Source organism: Micropterus dolomieu, linkage group LG03 (genome assembly GCF_021292245.1).
Source record: "Micropterus dolomieu isolate WLL.071019.BEF.003 ecotype Adirondacks linkage group LG03, ASM2129224v1, whole genome shotgun sequence".
NCBI lineage: Eukaryota > Metazoa > Chordata > Actinopteri > Centrarchiformes > Centrarchidae > Micropterus > Micropterus dolomieu.
The window spans coordinates 16,304,722-16,322,622 of record NC_060152.1 but is presented as its reverse complement, the minus strand read 5'-3'; the positions used below and the strand labels follow the sequence as shown (position 1 = coordinate 16,322,622).

At 40.3% G+C, this 17,901-nt stretch overlaps 3 protein-coding genes across 4 annotated transcripts in view; 2 read left to right on the top strand and 1 right to left on the bottom strand.

Annotated features, from left to right (window-relative positions):
- Window positions 1-154: 154 nt before the first annotated feature.
- Window positions 155-2,637, bottom strand: rbm12ba (RNA binding motif protein 12Ba). Of its 2 annotated transcripts, none has more exons than XM_046046167.1 (2): window positions 2,479-2,637; window positions 155-2,283 (listed from the first exon to the last, which is right to left on the bottom strand). In XM_046046167.1, exon 2 carries the CDS (start codon window positions 2,257-2,259, stop codon window positions 349-351), a length of 1,911 nt encoding a protein of 636 aa, XP_045902123.1. In that variant the 5' UTR covers window positions 2,260-2,283; window positions 2,479-2,637; the 3' UTR covers window positions 155-348. The 2 variants fall into 2 exon arrangements, with proteins under 2 accessions (XP_045902123.1, XP_045902124.1); XM_046046168.1 differs by having other exon boundaries at window positions 2,373-2,566.
- Window positions 2,638-4,230: 1,593 nt separating this feature from the next.
- On the top strand, window positions 4,231-13,958 carry tmem67 (transmembrane protein 67). The gene is made up of 28 exons (XM_046044939.1): window positions 4,231-4,447; window positions 6,465-6,553; window positions 6,982-7,072; window positions 7,215-7,314; window positions 7,883-7,946; window positions 8,070-8,141; window positions 8,234-8,296; window positions 8,749-8,903; window positions 9,027-9,135; window positions 9,243-9,329; window positions 9,582-9,647; window positions 9,743-9,896; window positions 9,988-10,108; window positions 10,200-10,305; window positions 10,619-10,675; window positions 10,831-10,929; window positions 11,028-11,126; window positions 11,446-11,532; window positions 11,628-11,727; window positions 11,821-11,960; window positions 12,053-12,193; window positions 12,342-12,422; window positions 12,574-12,690; window positions 12,807-12,923; window positions 13,023-13,130; window positions 13,270-13,372; window positions 13,459-13,601; window positions 13,683-13,958. Exons 1-28 carry the CDS (start codon window positions 4,243-4,245, stop codon window positions 13,761-13,763), a joined length of 2,955 nt encoding a protein of 984 aa, XP_045900895.1. The 5' UTR covers window positions 4,231-4,242; the 3' UTR covers window positions 13,764-13,958.
- Window positions 13,959-14,917: 959 nt separating this feature from the next.
- Window positions 14,918-17,901, top strand: part of LOC123968539 (pyruvate dehydrogenase [acetyl-transferring]-phosphatase 1, mitochondrial-like) — a 6,632-nt gene continuing 3,648 nt past the window's right edge. The window contains exons 1-4 of the mRNA XM_046045373.1: window positions 14,918-15,043; window positions 16,569-16,855; window positions 16,949-17,116; window positions 17,684-17,895. Of these exons, the coding sequence (XP_045901329.1) occupies window positions 16,613-16,855; window positions 16,949-17,116; window positions 17,684-17,895 (623 nt within the window). The 5' untranslated portion in view covers window positions 14,918-15,043; window positions 16,569-16,612. The remainder of the gene's footprint in view (window positions 15,044-16,568; window positions 16,856-16,948; window positions 17,117-17,683; window positions 17,896-17,901) is intronic.

The following is a 17,901-nucleotide window of genomic DNA, read 5'->3' as shown; positions in this document are numbered from 1 at the left end:
TGTGGACGTGTCAAACGCATAACAAATCCTTCCCATTATCATGGATTTCTGCAGCATAGAAGCCCCCAGCAGTTTCAAAGTGGGTCCACATAGCAGATGTAGCCATATAGCTAAAACAAGGATGTTCTCTTTGGGTTAAAAATGGATCATAAAACAGAGCTTAAAACAATTTTTATTTTAAGATATGTTCAGAGGGAATGTGAAAAATGCTCAACAGTGGTAACGGAGCATAGTGCAAACAATAAGTACAAAACATTAACAATCTGCTACAATCTAGCAGAATTACAAACCAGAAGACAAACTTAATGGAAAAAATTAAGATCTTTGTCTTTATTCAAGCATTAATGTTCAACTTCCATAACCATTTCTTGCCAAGATGTCCTCCATCTGCTTCACATTTATGCAGGTAAGAAGCACTTTTGCCCCCAGGAAGTCCCGACCGTGGAGCCTTTGAGCCTGTTCAGCGAGCTTCTGTGATTTAAATTGTACCACAGCCTCACCAATACCTTTTCCATTACTGTCGAGCAGAAAGGTGATGTTATTCTTTTTAAGTTTGTATTTGCAAAAAAGGCCTTTTAATTGACTTTTCTGTACATCTGCGGGCATGTTTCTGACAAACAGGCACGTCTGAGCTGCCTGGTCCGGGTTCATGCATGGTGGTGCTTCTCGTGTTTCAACTGGATCTGATTTCCTCTTTCGAATTCGTTTCTTCTTTGTGTCAGTCTTCAGATCGCGTGCAAGCCTCCTGGGGTTGGTTCTGGCCATCATGTCAGTCATAATCTTCTTGGTGACTGACGAAACCTCAATGGCATCAGAGCCCACATGGCAGCCCGAGAGATTCATTGCATAGTCGTAATCCTCAGTGCAGTTAAAAAAAAGAAAAGCTGTGTCTGTTCTGTTGCCTTCCTGGTCAAGCAGATGTAAAACGTTTTTGTGTGCAATATTTGGACATCCAAACAGTTCTTTTATTTCAGTCTTGGTCATCTTTTGGGGTAGATTTCGGACCATGACAACATGCTCCACAGTTGGTGATAAGGCGGTTGTTGAGTCACCGTCAGGTCTTTGGTTTTTTGGCGATTTAGAGGCCAACCATTTGACAGGTCGGCTCCTGATCCGCAGTGCTGAAGTGGGTCTTTGTTTGTGATATGCCGTTTCCCCAAGAGGGCTTTGCTTGGGTTTCATGCTCTCCCCAACATCCAAAGCATTTTCACATTCTTGCAGCGCACTGGTCCACATCTTCTCAGATGCTCCACGTACCTCCACACAGAAGGGGCCCAGTGACTGTTGGTTGAACAGGAGAGCATCACACGCATCCTGCATGTTTGCAAACTTCACAAGGCAGCCATGCTTAAGTCCCAAGTTGACATTCACTATGGCTTCCTGTACAGTCAACCCTCTGAAAAAACGGCATATGACCTCTTTTGTAGCTGTGGCTGGCAGACCAAAGAGCCTGACGTAGCCTGGCCTTGAGTTCAAAGTTTGCTCTGGTGCCCTCACCTCAGACACGTCAACTGTGCTGTCAGTCTTGGGGAAATCAAGTTTTGGCACTGCCCCATTGTTTTCTCTTTGATGGGACGAGTGGAGACCTTGGAGGACGGTACAAATCCCAAGAAGAAATGCAGTATTGGAGTCAAGCGAGTTGTCAAGCTGTAGATTTGAAATAACAGGATGAAGAGGCTGTGGCAGATTTGCACTGTTGGGATCACGAGTCCATGTTGTAGTAGGTGGTACATCTGCAGTTTTGGGGTCACAAGGCTGTGACGGATTTGCACTGTTGGGATCACGAGTCCATGTTGTAGTAGGTGGTACATCTGTAGTTTTGGGGTTACAAGGCTGTGACGGATTTGCAGTGTTGGGATCAAGTGGCCATGCGGTGGTAGGTGTTGGATTTGCTGTTTTGGGATTATGAGGCTGTGAATTCAAAGGTACCAGACTTGCATCTGGAGATGGCTTAGGTCTCTTGGCTTTAAACGGTTTGGGAGAAAGTTTCTTTCTCTTTAACAATGACTTTAATTTGTGCTCCAGCTCTTCCATATTGCTTATGTGTAGAGTCACCTTAGACCCTTTGAGGACATTTCCAGTGAGCCGCATGGCAAGCTGCGCATCTCTCTCAGTGGTGAATGCAATAAAAGCCTCTTTAAGACTTCCTCCCACTATGTACACGCCACCATCTGGTATGTGAAGGCATTTAAAGAATGTCCGTATATCTTCAGTACCAGCCTTCACATCAAGGCCTTCCAATCGCAGGATTATGGTCATTTTTCATAGCAGGCCAGGTGGTTTCTGAAAATTAAAGACATGGATGCTGAGAAACACACACACAAAAAAAATGCAACAGTTGTAAGTAATATTAGGGTATTGGTAGGTATTACCGCAAGATACGCGGCCATGTGATACACGTGCGTCATACAGGAACACTGAAACGAAAATGTGGGAAAACAAGTTTTCTGTTTCTACGAAACGCGCACAAATGCTCACCACGTGTGGGTTTTGTTGGCGTTGCTGTTGTTCTGTCTCAAATTAGCCGTGACTGACATTAACAATACGTGCTAAAAACATTTAGTCTACCACTGCCTCCACGCTCAGCTGCGGAATGCACTTTTTTCCCTCCTTTTAAGTTCACTGGCCCTGAAATGTGTTTAAGCCGCATTACCGCCACCTACTGGACTGGAGTGCGGGCTACAGTCGGGACAATACAGGGTTCATTTATTTATCATTTTGTAACAGGGTTATAAATTAGATGAAGTTTGTAGTTACCTTTATACTACTCACAAAAGCAAACGCTATAAACAAAATTTATAAAATGATATACAGAAATAAATTATTTTGCATGGTGTCACCCTGAGGATGAATTTAAGAGAAATTTAAGTTACACAGCATTTAATGATCCCTGCAATGATCAGCACTGGATTAATAGCCTACAGACATCTTCCATTTGTGACAGCAATGATATCTTTATTTTCATACATTTCATTGAACTATTTTGTCCATTATGCTATTGGATTAAAAACCATCACACAGATCTTTCCAGATCCAATCAGAAAAATGCTTTTTCCCTCCACAAACATGCAGTTATCAGTCTGCAACCTTAAGATCAGACACAAGAAAATCAGTGCAAAAATAAATTAATATTCTTCAGCCAACATGGTCTGGATCCATGAGCCAAACACTGACCTCAATCCTCAACTAGAAAAGGACTACGTTTTATGTAGAGAATAGCTCCAACTCAGTTCTGTGTCTGTGTTCTGTGTCTTTTCTCTTTACAGCTTCTTCTTCTGGCCCCCAGTAACTCAAACTTATTTTCCTTATATTGTAAATCAAGCTCTATCTAATATTATCTGAATGTTCACATGTTTAAATCTTACTTACTTGAACTCATTAGTGATGTCGTTCTCTCTCCCTTATGTAATCATGTTATTTTTTCTTCTTCACAAGGAAGTGAACAAGATACAGCTGCAAGGCTGTCGCTTACATTTCCTGCCAAAAGTCCCCTATGACTCACACACACACTGTGGAAACTTACTGAAAATCTGAAGATAAGCCAAAAGAAAGTAAGCTCATTAATTACACATTTTTTTACAGTCAACCCAGCTTAAAAATGTTCTTCTTCCAAAAATGTTCTTTTTAGTTACTATTATTATTATTGATATTATTATTTACCAACCTCAACAAAGATTATATTTTCTATTTCACTAAGATGAACTGTATCGTTTTGTAATTATATGTGAATATACTTGCAGAAACAAAAAGTTATGTATTTTATCAAACACTTATCAGGCCATATATTATTATGTCTTGCTTGCAGTCGACACAATTGCAAATTATGTCATTATATCATGTCATCCATAGCGAACTAAGTCAGAATTCAGAGGTAGGCCTACTAAGGACAAAGTCAGAGTTATGAGATGAATTTGGACTTAATAAAGATATCAATTTGACTTAATTTATCATAAGTTTGAGCTGCAGCTAATGATGACATAGATAAAGATTTAGGCCTTTTCAAAATAAATGTGATTATTTCCAGTTAAACAGAAAGTTACAAATATCTCTTTTTTCTTGCTTTAAAGTTCAATTTAATTGCAATAGTTATAATAAAATTACAATACAGCTGTCGGACATTTAACCAACAATGTTCATTTTTGTTTTGAGTGACGCAAACATAGGACGCAAACATAAATTTGATTAAACGTCATCACGCAGGGTGAATAGGATTGTGGGTAAAAAGGAAGACCGTTGTTTACCATGGCGACGGGGACGCTACCATTTGCTGTTAACACGTACAAAGGGCCGCTAACATTATTTCTTTTAATATGCTTAGATGTACTTAATTGCCAGCAGTTTATCATCTCCTTTAAGGCTCCTACAGACTGTAGTGTGGACGAATTTTTTGATATCTCGAGTCTCTCCTGTGTGAGGTGCGGTCCAAATCAGCGACGGAGCACAACAGGTCTGTGAAGTTACCATCATACAAAGAACTGACTTGTTGACGTTAAGTTACAAAACATGTACTTAGTCTTACTTTAAAACAGATTACCTTTAACTGTGAGGTGGTCAGCCACGCACGACGCAAATAAACCGCAATGAACTGGTGAGCTAACAGCTTGGTGCAAATGGCTATGGTACTTTCAAAATCAGTTCAGGACCAACAACATTAGGCAACATGAGAAAAATCCACCCTGAACACAGACAGTGCAAACAGTGTCCTGTTTGGATTAAAATGAAGTAACGTCAGTACCTGCAACCATAGACAACAGTAGTTTGGGGCAAAGTGGCTGAAATCAGTCACTTAATATTATATATTAACGCTATGTTGTGATGTTATTAATCCATATCGATATGTATCTTTTATATGTTTAAAACACAAACTACTGATTATTTTCTTTTGGGTCTTTGTTTGTGCGTCTGACCAAAGACCCAAAACCCAAATATATTACTATTACAAAAGTTAAGCCAAAGAAAACCCGCAAATCCTCATAATTGAGACGGTGGAACAAGCAATAACAAATGTTTCACTTTTTAAGTATAACTTGTCCACAATCATCAATTTGAACAACATAAACAACATGATACCTTCATATATATATATATATATATATATATATGATATAGCTGAAAGTCAGTGATAACATTGAAATATCACCCAGCCGTAGACAATAGTCCTCCTAAACTAAATTAGACAGGACTTGAATTTACTGTATTTTTTTATCAGGGAATGTTTTTCTGAAAGAGGTCTGTGACAGTGAATTAGACACCAATACAGATTCTTGTTGATTGGTGCTTGGTGTCCTTAAAGCACTTCTATCATTCAGTCAGTCTATGAGACAGATCCACCACTCGCCTCTAGATGCTTCCATCACTACAGTTTATATCTTTGCTATTGAGATTAAAGCAAATGATTTCATTCCGCCTAGCCGCCTACCTTCATGCACTCAGGGGGAGTGTCTTTGAAGGGAGGGGATAGGATGTTTACAGTTGCAGATACTTTCAAATTCTGCCTGTCTCTTGCTAGTTCTCCAACATTAAGCTATAAATCCGTTGAAAGGCAGGCAAAAGCAACATCAAATCATGTAAAAGTAGATAGCAGACACATGTGTTGGCAACTGCTCCCCAAGATAACAGAACTAATGATTATTGCTTATTAAGTCAATAAAACTGCATTTTGATAAGCTACACTCTATTTGTCTTACACCCCTGAGGGGTTAATACTACAGTTTACTACTACTACTAGAGACTTGTTTTTTTTCTGAAGCAACAAATCAATAATTACTTATCAGAAGGTAAAATGTACAGTAAAATAAAATAATAAATTAGAGAGGGCAGGAAATATTTTTTGAGCTATTCAAACAAACCGACCTGCAAGTGGAGAGCTGGAGTGAGAACAAATCCAGATCAATAATGATGCTCCCAAATCTGGTAAGTTGTGAAGAAAGATTCCTCTTCTTCTTCAGGTAACTCCCAGAAAATCCTTAAATAAGGCTGAGGCCAACCCAATTTCTCTCACTTCTACGTCTTCACATCATTCTGGGGAGTCAAAGTATAATTGATACATTACTATAGACGGCCTGTCTTCGACGCAAATGGATTAGACTAGAGAAAAGGGAAGTAGAGCAGTAAAAAGGCAAATTTCACGACAGGGGGTTCTGGTGATTTCCTGTTCACTCTGCTTTTAATAACATGTGACCTTGGATTAATCAGTGCCTACTTTTGCAATGAATTATAACAACTAGTTTTCAGAACTTGATTATGGTATAATAAGAGGAGTTTGATTATCATGAATTGATACCAAGAATGATTAGCCTTAATCATAACCTGATTATGTGTAAATGGGTTTCCATCACATTTATGGGTTTTTATCACAATTACTACGAAGAAGATGCAGCTGAGATTTGTTAATAAACTAATATCAGAGCATCAGAACATCTCTTGTTCACTCTAACTCTGCACTGGTTTCTTTCTTCTTGCAGGATTGAGCTGCATTTGCAAAACTGGCTACCAAACTCTCACCACTGATAAGGCGTCCATTACTTGTCAACAATGTCCCACTGACAAGCCTGTATGTGCAGTTTACCTTGAATGTCTTTATTTTCTGTTCACCTTACTTTATGCTGTAGATAATGCACCTCACACTCCCTACACAATTTCTAACACCATTTGTAAAACTTGTAAAAAATAAAAGAAAAAAGAAAAAGTTGACTCTATTCTTGATTCGTGATCATACTTGACTTATATGAACCATATCTATTGATTGAATATAGTTTATATATAGTGTGCAAATATTTAAACATCTACGTAGACTGTTAATTGTATATTGATTGTGTAAAGTGTGTATATATATTTATACATGTACGTAGAATGTTACCGTTACTGATTGTACTTGTGTGTGTGATTGTATCTGTTCTTTTACATTCCTCTGTACTGCTTTGTCAACCTGAATTTCCCCAACAGGGAATTAATAAAGGTATATCTTATCTTTCCTTACAGGCAGTAACTAAAGATGGGTTTGGGTGTATTCGCTGTCCAGGCAGTCTCACTGATGAGGGCCAGTGCCAGTGCCCACCAGGCAATGTCCTGGGTGAGTCACCAATGACACTAATTTATGAACTGCATGAGTGCATTTAACAAACAGTCTTTAATGTTGTTTAATGTTTAATGTGCTTGCTTGATATTTGTATTTTACATATGAATGGCTGAATATTTGATGTTTTTTTTTCCAGTGGAGAGAGATGTCATTGGAAATCTTTTGGATGAGGCCAGATGTGAAACCTGTAATGGAAATGCCCCTGCTTTGTCTGTACCAAACATCAGTGGAGACCGGTAGGTATCAGTACCATACAGCGGAAACACGGATTTATTCAGTTATTTCACACTCAAGGCATCTGAGGTTGTACCTTTTAGAAATTATATGATCTGCATATGAACCGTATTGGAATACCAATATTTCATACTCTCAACATAAAATAAAATAATCATATAATGGATAAAACTAAAAAGCAAATAAACTCTCGCTGTCCTGTGAAATGTGTTACTGTACCCGAAAGCTGTTGAGAGAATATGAGAGCTAAAGAACTTTTTTTTTTAATTCCTGTAGCAGGTAATTGGTCTCTTGTTATGTGTCCATCTCTGTGGCAGTGTATCTTCCCTGTCCTCCTCCCTCTGTGTCTCCCATAAGCACTGGCCCGTGCCCTCATCATTGCAAGGACAGATATTATTCCTTCTGTGACATCCATCCATCGCCAACCACTTATCCTGCGTTTTGTTTGTTCTGACAAACTTGCTTTGGAGAAACGTGCCATTAGCGTCGCTCTTATAGTGCTGTCATGAGTGTGAAGGAAGCTTGATGTTTTTTTGTACAGTATATAAGAGATGGAAAATTGTCTTTCAGGTGTGAGAGATGTCAGGTCTCCTTCATTAACACCTCCTGTGTGTGTAACCCACCTAATGTCCTGGTGAGTTCCGCTGACCCTCTACCCTCATACCTTCATCTGGAAACATCATACACACACCATTCAGTAACAGACTCAAAGAATATATGGATCATCAGTGGTTGGTATGTGATGTTATTTTCCCAGGCAGGGGGATTGTGTTTCCTTCCAGACAGCCTCCCCACCAATGTGAATCCCAGTGTCAGTTATGCTCAGTTGGTGAGTCTCCTCCTCCTCTCTCACCTGCTCACTTTATATGTGTTTATTTTTTTGTATTCTGATTTGTGTTTTCTGTTGTGTTCCCCTTGCAGAAGTTCAGTGTCCAGTCTGAATGGTTCGTGAAAAACCTGTACTCCTCATCAGCAGCCTGCCTTGTAATTGTCTCTCTTTTTTTTTGTTGATAAATTATATTTTTCTGCCATCTTAGGAAGGCAGCACTGGTTCTGGTCACAGCCACATGCTGTTACAAGTGATGTGGTCATTAGGACACAAGAGGATATTTTAGGATGTTGTGTTGTAGCTGTTTCATTTGTCCTAGCTGTTACTGTGATAGCTTTTTCATAGACATTCAATATAGCCATTGAAACTTTAACTGTAATTGATGCCAAAATGTGCACATGTAATGTAAGCTCACAAAACCAGTATTCTTCTTGTTGAAATAACAGATGTAATGTGCTATGCAGTGAGAAAACAACCCTGTTATAAGATGACAATACATTTACCTTGTATAATGACAGTTGTGCCAGAGTATTAAGAGAGGTGTTTTTTTCTTTAACATTTTGTGTGTGTTTCAGCTGCTGTGCATAAACAAGTTTTGTGGTTACAGGTCTTCTCCAACCTGACAGCGTGCCAGGCTCTCGGGAACATGTGTGTGATGAACATGCACTCCTTCAGCGGCGTGTCCACCGATGCCTGTGGACTCTTTAACACCGTCTTCAGATCTAGAGCTGCTTTAAGCTCAACTCAAGACATTTCCTACTGGTAATGAACAACACCATGGCATATATGTTTAGATTGGGCTCTCTTTGCAGATTTCATTCCCCTATACTGTAATTTGATTTCACCCAGAGTGGACAGTAAGCACTTTGTTGATTTTGTCTTCAGGAGAGTTAATCTGCCATGGCTTTACTACGGGGACGAGCCAGGACTGGCCAGTCGAGTGCTTCAGACTGATCCTGTACCCATTGGGTTCAGTTTCAGAGGAAGAAACAAGGTAAGTGACAAACCTTAATCATCTTCCAGTTATCACAATGAACAAACATAACAAAGAAAGGACTCTAAAAGAAATCTTCTAATTGACATATTCTGTTTATCTGACAGAACACTGACATTAAGCTGCTTGCTGCTGTCTATAATGTCAGAGGAGAGTTCCTCAGATGGGAACAAGTGGGAGGAGGTAATCTCCAGGTAAGATGTTAAATGACTGATGATTAAATTGGATATTTAGTCTGAATACACAAGAGCACTCGGTTTACGCAGATAGGTTGGTGGTAGGCCCAAATCCAAATCATTGTTGCCCACCACTCTTTTGCATGTTAACAACACAAAAGTTGTTACTATTGACCAAATGAAGTACATTTTCATGTGACTAAAGTATAAACATATCAAAGACTGGTAAGTAGTCTGCATAACATGTCTTCTTCTCTTCCTCTTTTTTAGCTTTGTCCCGAAACAACCACCAAACAGGCGGCAGCCTTCAGCTTTGGAACCACTTACCAACAAAGTGTGAGTATTTCTTCTTTCATTTCACTCAGAGACAGTGCACAAACTCTCTTGCAATGCCCAGCTGTATTATAAGCTGTTTGTTTGTGTTTGTGTAGTGTGATCTCTCAGTAGCAGAGCTGATGGATGCCCATCCCGAGCCGTTGTTCTATGATGTGTTTATGGATCTCGGTGGAGTAGAGAACAGAAAACTTCTCCCCCTGCCTACACTAGTCTATAACCAGCAATACAATGGACGGTTCATCAACCAAGGTGGAGTTAAATTTTTTTAGAGAGTGCGTGCGTGCGTGTGTGTGTGTGTGTGTGTGTGTGCATTGCTTTAATATATTTTGTCTTTGTACAGAGAGCGTGAATAACTGGTACCTGTCTAGACGTATGTTTCTTGTCGACGCCCTGAGTGGAAGAGAGAAAAGCATGAGTGCCTTGCCTAAAGTCATCCGTGTTGCTAGCAGTGTCAAAATAAGGTGGGCTCCCAATGTGCACAACCCCATGATAAAAAGAAAAAGAGAGTGAAAGCTTGCTTTTTTAACTGTAACAGTATGTGTTTGTGTTTAGGTTTCAGCTAGTTCCACGAACTCAGCAAGGACAGGTATTTCCCCCTCTAATGACTGTGACCTACAAAGATGTTCCCATCACGGATGTCAATACACAAACTGTATCTGTGAGTAGCGTATACACACACACGTTTGTCTGCCTCACCCTCAATGACATAATGCATTTCTTAGCACCTAACCTTAACCTTAATCATCACAACTAAACGCCTACCTTAGCCTAACCTAGTTCTAATCCCAAACTTAAAGCCATGTCTTAACCTTCAAACAGTCCTTTGAAGTAGTGAGGATCGGCCAAATGTCATCATTATGCACAAATGTCCTCACTACGATTGTTTAAAATCTGAAATGGGTCCTCACAAAGATAGCAATACAATCCCATACAGACATGCTTATGCATTAATCTCATGAATCTGTGTCTAGACAACGTTTGCTGTGGAGTATGAGATGGATCAGAATGAAGCTCGCATAAAGACAGACGTGAGTAGACATTTATGAATGAATCAAGCGTTTATTGTTAATGTTCTAATATGAAAAAAAAGTTCTTGTGTCTGACCGAAGCTTTTCAGTGTTTATGTCACAGGACACAGTGATAGAGTATCACCTGTGGCTCTGATATTTTTATGTGTGCATAGACTGCTCTGGGTGTGATGGGTGGTGTGGCCGTGCTCTACTCTCTGCTGAAGACAGTCAGCTGGAAGAGGAGGATCGCCTCTCCGCTCATTGATGTGGAGGTGCCGTGTATTTAACATGTCATTATTAAGGCCACTTAAATCCATCCGTTGGTGTAAAGCTTGGAAGTAATGTCAGTGCCTCCCTCCTTCTCCCTCAGACTATGATGAAGTTTTTGTTGTTTTATGCCGGAGATCTGGCCAATGTTTTCTTTGCCGTCACTGTGGGAACTGGACTTTACTGGCTCATCTTTTACAAGGTTAGTCTAATTCCTTTTGGACTTTCTTTTATAGGATGTGGTGTTTTTCATACTTGAGTGATCTTTATTGTTTGTACACATATCTCCTTTCTGTGTCTTTCTTCCCTTGTACCCTTTTTTAACTATTTATTTTACAAACATAAGTGTTTTTCATGTCTTTGCATTCGCTTTAAACATTTCTTTCCTCTCTGGACTCTTTAGACGTTAAAGGCAAGTCTTTTTTCTCCTTTGACTTCTTTACCATTTTTTTAATGTATAGATTTAGGAGGGATTAATATTGGCTGCTTTGTGGGATTCATTTGTGTATGTGTGTGTTTAGGCCCAACAGTTTGTATCAGTGCTGTTACCACTACCTGCTCAGGAGGAGCAGTTTGTGATGTACATCGGCTGTGCCTTCGCTCTCAAGGTTAGACACCCACTGAGCAGATGTAAAAATGAGCAGTATTATTTTTGCTTCTATTAGGATTAGTGAAAAGCTATATTTTGTATATTTGTGTCCAGGCTGTCCAGTTTCTCCACAAGCTCATCCTTCAGGTGACAGTTGATGTATTCTTTATTGACTGGGAGAGGCCACGAACCAAAGGTAGCAGGACAGTGCAAGGTACAAACATATTTACTCTGAGCTTTACAGTCCTTCATAAAAAGTAATTACCCAGCTGTCTTATTCCATTCACCATATTTGCTACTGTTTCAGCAACTGGTGAGATCAAGAGCGACCCCTCCCCGGTCAGCATCTGGAGGACCTACTTTGTGGCCAATGAATGGAACGAGATCCAGACCACCCGCAAGATCAGCCCAACTTTTCAGATCATGGCTGTGCTCTTCTTTCTTGAAGTACATCTTACACCAAAACGTACACTCTCTTTTTTGCAGCTTTTGTTACGTCTGTTTTCCATGTTGCTGACATGTCACCCTGTTCTGTTCAGGTGCTAGGTTTCTCTAACCTGGCCCTGAGGGACCCCTGGTCAACTTTAGAGCGCTCCTCACAGTTGTACACACCTTCATACAGTCTGATCCTGCGCTACGGTCTGGCAGCCACGCTGTGGCTCTGCATCGGACTTCTGCAGGTAAACCTGCCACCACTCACTCTTCTCTCCTCCTTCCCTCACTTCCCTTCGATCTTTCTCCTCTTCCTGTCTTTCTTAGGAAATGAGGGGAAATATACAGTATGAATGTGGAGAGCTCCTTTTAAAAGATAATCATTTATACCTCCAGGTGATTTTCTTCACTGTGTTTTATGAGCATTTCGTTGAGGACAAAATCCGTCAGTTTGTAGATCTCTGCTCCATCAGTAATGTAAGTAGCAATGTGTATATTATATTTTAACAGATTATCTGTCTGGAATGTCCCCGCGACCCTGTACGCAGGATAAGCGATTGATGATGGATGGATGGTTGGATGTCTGGAATGTTTTACATGAGTGTATTTTGTCCGTCTTTCTGCATAGATTTCTGTGCTGCTGTTGTCTCACCGTTGTTTTGGCTACTACATCCACGGGCGTTCAGTGCATGGGCATGCAGATACAAATATGGAGGAAATGAACAACAATCTGAAGAGAGAAAGTGTATGTACTCCAACAATTGTGTGTTGTAGCATATTTATGACATTATTGATTTCACATTATATACATCCTCCTTCTGTCTTCCTTTCTGTGTTTTTTGTTTTATTTTTTTTTTCAAGGAGTCCCTGTGTGGTAAAAGAGGTTTACTTCCCAACACAGAGGTCCAGACCTTTCAGGTGTCTCTTACCAATCGTCTGCGGATGCAGTATGACAGGATACGGGAGCCACTCAGCAGGGTGTGTGCTTTTTTCTTAAGTGAGCTATAAACCATAGATCAAAAAGAAAAACGATTCCCCATTTTCACTTCAAATGTTTGCTCATCCCCTCTGCTCCAGAGGAGTGGGCCATCACGGCTGATGGACGCATGCTCGGGGAACCAGTTTGAACAGAACACCAGAGGCTACCAAACTATGAACCACTTCCTGGGATCCATAATAGAGCATGTAAGTACAAATGCACATACATTAACTCTCACACTGAACCCAGCAGAGTTTGATTTGACTTTATTGTATGTCTATTTATGATTAAATATTTTGTACAGACGAGCTTGTTCTGTCTCCCATGTTGTGTTCTTCACCTCAGGCCCACCCTGACATGGACTATATAGTGAAGGACAAGCTGATGTTTGAGAGGGTCATAGGGATGGAGTTCCTTGAACCCAGTGAAAAAAGCATCTTTTACAATGGTAATGACCTCTGGGCCCAGACTGGTTGTACATTTCTGTTTCTTTATGTGTGTGTATATAATGTCAGTTTGCGTTTCTCGCTGCAGACGAGGCCCACTCCTTCAGTGATGTGCTGTTTTATGGAAATGAGGCCACACTGCTGATCTTTGACACGTTGTTCTTCTGTGTCGTCGACCTTGGATCTCAGAGCTTTGTGCTTGCAGCCGTGCTTACATACGTACAGCAAATGGTCAGTATTTGGTGTGTTCCAGTATGTTGCCTTCACTGTGCTAAAAAAGACATGCATTGAAAACCATCTCATTCATTACAGATATTTCGCTTGATCCGTAACACTCTAGGAAGAAGGAACCTCGTCAACAAGACTCTGGTGGATAAGAGATTTCTGATATGAAGTTCCCTGCTTAGTATTTGGTCGCGCCAGTGTTGTTTGTGGCATTTTTCTCAAAGACGTTTACTGTTCACAGCTTGTGCAACTTTTTATGCTTTTCTTTACATATACTATATTTTTACTGCTGTTTCATGTTGTAAATTTCATAATTTTGTAAAGATGTTGGTGTTTTTATTGATTAAAATGTTTTGATATGAAGACAGCCTTGTTTTGGGGTAATTTTAATAAAGCACAATTGTATTATGAAAATCATGGAATTCACATGATGACATAAAGAAAAATCTTTAGGCATAACAACATATTCTGTGAGACTATGTAAATTTGTCAATTCCCAGAGGCTTTTCCATTATTGTACTATACCTATACCTTCAACATTTCAAGGTATGTTAGGCCATTGTGGACATTGTTGCAAAACACTGGACAACACTGCTTTATGGAAGCATTGGATTTGTATATGATTTTACATGTTTTTTATGTTTTGTGAATTGGCCATTAGTTATTTTATGCAGTAACCGTTACTAATTTTTTTTATAGGAAAGTTCAGATTGAGTCAAGTGTTCTTGAAACAGAAAGACATGCTTTGAATTTTCAATCAGAACATACCAAGGAAGCCGGCGTCTAAAGCACCAAAATGTTAAAACCACTTGCCACTAGCTATTTGTTTCTGCAAATATTTAACTCTTTATGGTTTACAGAAATATCTCATATTCCTTTGTGTGATTTGTTTGCACAGCTTAATCATTATTTAGGAATGTTTCTTGTATCTCGAGACTTTTGTGCTGCTAGAAAAGTAATTAGTTTTATTTGATTACTATTGTTAGCTGTTTTCAAAACCATCTTGCTCTTGAATGGGAAATAATAGGACTACAAATTATTTAACAAAATGTGATAATAAGATATTAATGATAGTAAATAAGATGCCCTTCCTTGCTGCAGATTACAGCAAGAGGCTGTCACATTAAAATTAACCTGATTTTAAAAGTCCCTTTTTCGTGCGTGTGGGATGCGCTTTTCGACAAGTCTCATTTGATGGACAACCCTAACCAACGGGCAGGCAACGGGTACTAGCCAATCAGCGGCAGAGTTGTCGTAGAGCTGGTGGGAAAAGCAACAACGCGTGTGGGGTTGGCGTGACGTCATCGCGGCCGTCAGATCACGACCAATCAGCGTTCAGTCTGTGGTGAGGCGCTCTAGAGGCAGCGTCGTTAAATGAGATGGTACAGACTAGAGGGGTCGGTGTTCGGCTATGAACTTCAGTAACTTCTACACATCCACCAATTAAGGTGAGTCTGAATTTTGCTTATTCACACCCTATGACGGTTAAGCGTAGTGTTTTTTTTTTCAGCTGGTCTCGTCTCATGTGAGCAGACATTATCCAGTTTGACAATAGTTGGTGGGTGTAACCCAAACGCCACCATCCACCCGCTATAACCATTAGCATGAAATTGTTTAGCTCTGCCTATCCACTGGAGAGCTAACGTTAACCTTTACATGTTAATATCATATCGTGGTACCATTTGGTAGCCTTACTCGGCTTTGAGACCCAAGGCCCGCTAACTGTTCCGAGGTTAGCTTACTGTTTTGTAGACTTGCTTTACTGCTAGCTAGGTAAGGCTAGTGATGTCAACAAACATGGCAACTTTCTTGCAGACCTCAGAGCTGATTTGGGGCGGCCCCTATATGGTCTGTCTCACTCATACACAGTTTGCGTTTGGGAGAATTTTTGGCCGCCCATCCTACTCCAACACAGCAGAATCAGACTTTAACAAGGACATTTTCACTTAACACGTTTGAGCAGCGTAGATTTTCACCTGAGCTGTCACTGTCCGTGCTGCTGCATCTTTCCCCAGAAGAAGACTGACTAAAAGGAGACTTTACTCTGAGATACACTTAAATTATGCAACGAGGACAGATTAAATGGAGACACGCAGGCAGGTTCCAGTTCAGTAGGTCACGGCCGAACATTTCTCAACTGCTAAATGTCAGGGCTGAGCTTCTTTCCAAAACTATTTTTAGCAGGGCGTGCAGCCCAGCTAGATGTGTGGTTTGAGAACAGTTGCAACTCAAGCCGGTGCATGCTCTGCTGGTGCTTTCTCCTAATACGCACTTTCTTGAGACTTGAAACGTCCTGAAACTTCAGTAACAAAAGTTAGCCGATGTCGTATTCTTGCATAATACTACATAATATATAATATCCCTATGAAGGATATAGTCTGTGATATAACTGTATTGCATTATACAGAGAGGTGTTTTCTAGTTAGCCTACCCTCATTGATATAAATAGGTTGGACAAAATAACGGAAACACCTGTCAGCATAATGCAATACAACTCAACAGCGCCACAATGAAAATAAAGTTGAACATTTGTTACACTTTCCAGAAGTTTAGGTGTCTGCAAAGTTCTCCAGTACAACAGCCAGTTAATCAACAACCTGTTTAAACGATCTGAATTGCTCACAGGGAAAATATGTGAACATTGGGGAGATTTTAAAAAGTATATTTGGCAGTAAATACATATTCATCTAATTAATCTTATGGTTTAAAGTAAATATTACTGGCGAGTTTGTGACGTTCGGTTACTTCGCCACCAAATCCTTACCTGTAGTGGGTGATTTGGACCACGCACTGCCTACCTGTCCAAATGTATAAACTCTTATCACATAATCTCTTAATGTTTGGACATTGTTTGCTTACTGGTGCCTAGAAAGAACATTCTGTTCTCTGTATGTGAATGTGTTTTGTTAAAAGTCAAGTGGTTGCTTTCTGACTGCTGTCCCTCTGAGCTCTGTACATGTGCCTCTTGAACAGGTTTGTAGGCTCTTTGTGTATGTGCCTGCAGTGCATGTTCAGCCATGCCTGTGACATCTCAGCTGCTCAGGGGTTTGCCCCGCACCAAGGTCTTGGCCTCCAGTCTGTTACCATGCCAGCAACACCAGTCCCGGTTAGGGCCCATCACTCACCGACCTGCCTCAAGACGGCCCTCTCAGAGCCCCCAGCACTCAAGAAGTTACCAGACAACCTCAGTGCTCCGCAGCTACATCCTCTCTCCCCCGCAGGTCAACTCTATTCTAAAAGCCAACGAGTACAGCTTCAAGGTTTGTGGGGTCATTCATGCATGCAGAAAACACTTTTCTTCATCTCTGCATTTAAAGTTTTCATCTTTGCATGTTTATATGTTGTGGTTCTAGGTGCCAGAGTTTGATGGGAAAAATGTGTCATCAGTGATGGGTTTTGAGAGTAACCAGCTGCCAGCCAACGCTCCTATAGAAGACCGCCGAAGTGCAGCCACATGCCTGCAGACACGAGGAATGTTGCTGGGTGTGTTTGATGGCCACGCTGGCTGTGCCTGTGCACAGGTAAAGCTGATCATATGCTGCTCATCATGATAATTTAAAGAGGTGGTATTATGTCTTTTTTGTGCATGTACTGGTTTGCAAAGTGGAAAAAGTCCAAAGTCCACCTGAAAATGAGCATAATACCACCTCTTTAATGTTGAATTTTAGTCTTATTTACTCACATACTTGGATGCAGGTTCTCTCAAATTAACAAATGAATAGAGGAAAAAGGATGTTTCTTTCAGTGTCAGTTACTGTTTTTTGGGGTTAATTATGTGCAATTAGTCTGCAAACAATACATTTACATACATTACAATACATCAAACATGTTCAGAAGAGCCTGAAGCATCAATACATAAAGTTTGTAAACATAATCTACCATATAACGAGTTTTGTCATGTTATAAAGAGTATAAACAGCAAGTAGGTCTCTAATGAAAAATGTAAAGAAAATATCTTTGTAGTTAATATATGATCACTTTTAATATAAATAGATGTTCTGTATTAACCTACTAATGATTCAGTATCTCTATCCTGTTGATATTACTTTCTCCTGGGAATGCTTTCCAACTCTCCTCCTCTCTGCCAGGCACTGAGTGAAAGGTTGTTTTACTACATAGCAGTGTCTCTGCTGCCCCACGACACACTGTGTGAGCTCGAGGCAGCGGTGGAGGCCGGCAGAGCCCTCAGTCCCATCCTGCAGTGGCACAAGCACCCCAACGACTATTTCAGCAGGGAGGCTCAGACACTCTACTTCAACAGCCTCCGAACCTACTGGCAAGAGTTAATAGATCTCACCAGGTAAGG

Coding starts and splice junctions, on each gene's coding strand:
- tmem67 (XM_046044939.1), top strand. CDS start 4,243: ATGGCGACGGGGACGCTACCATTTGCTGTTAACACGTACAAAGGGCCG. Junction 10,109..10,199: donor GCTAGCAGTGTCAAAATAAG/GTGGGCTCCCAA, acceptor GTTTGTGTTTAG/GTTTCAGCTAGTTCCACGAA. Junction 11,127..11,445: donor ACTGGCTCATCTTTTACAAG/GTTAGTCTAATT, acceptor GTGTGTGTTTAG/GCCCAACAGTTTGTATCAGT.
- rbm12ba (XM_046046167.1), bottom strand. CDS start 2,259: ATGACCATAATCCTGCGATTGGAAGGCCTTGATGTGAAGGCTGGTACT.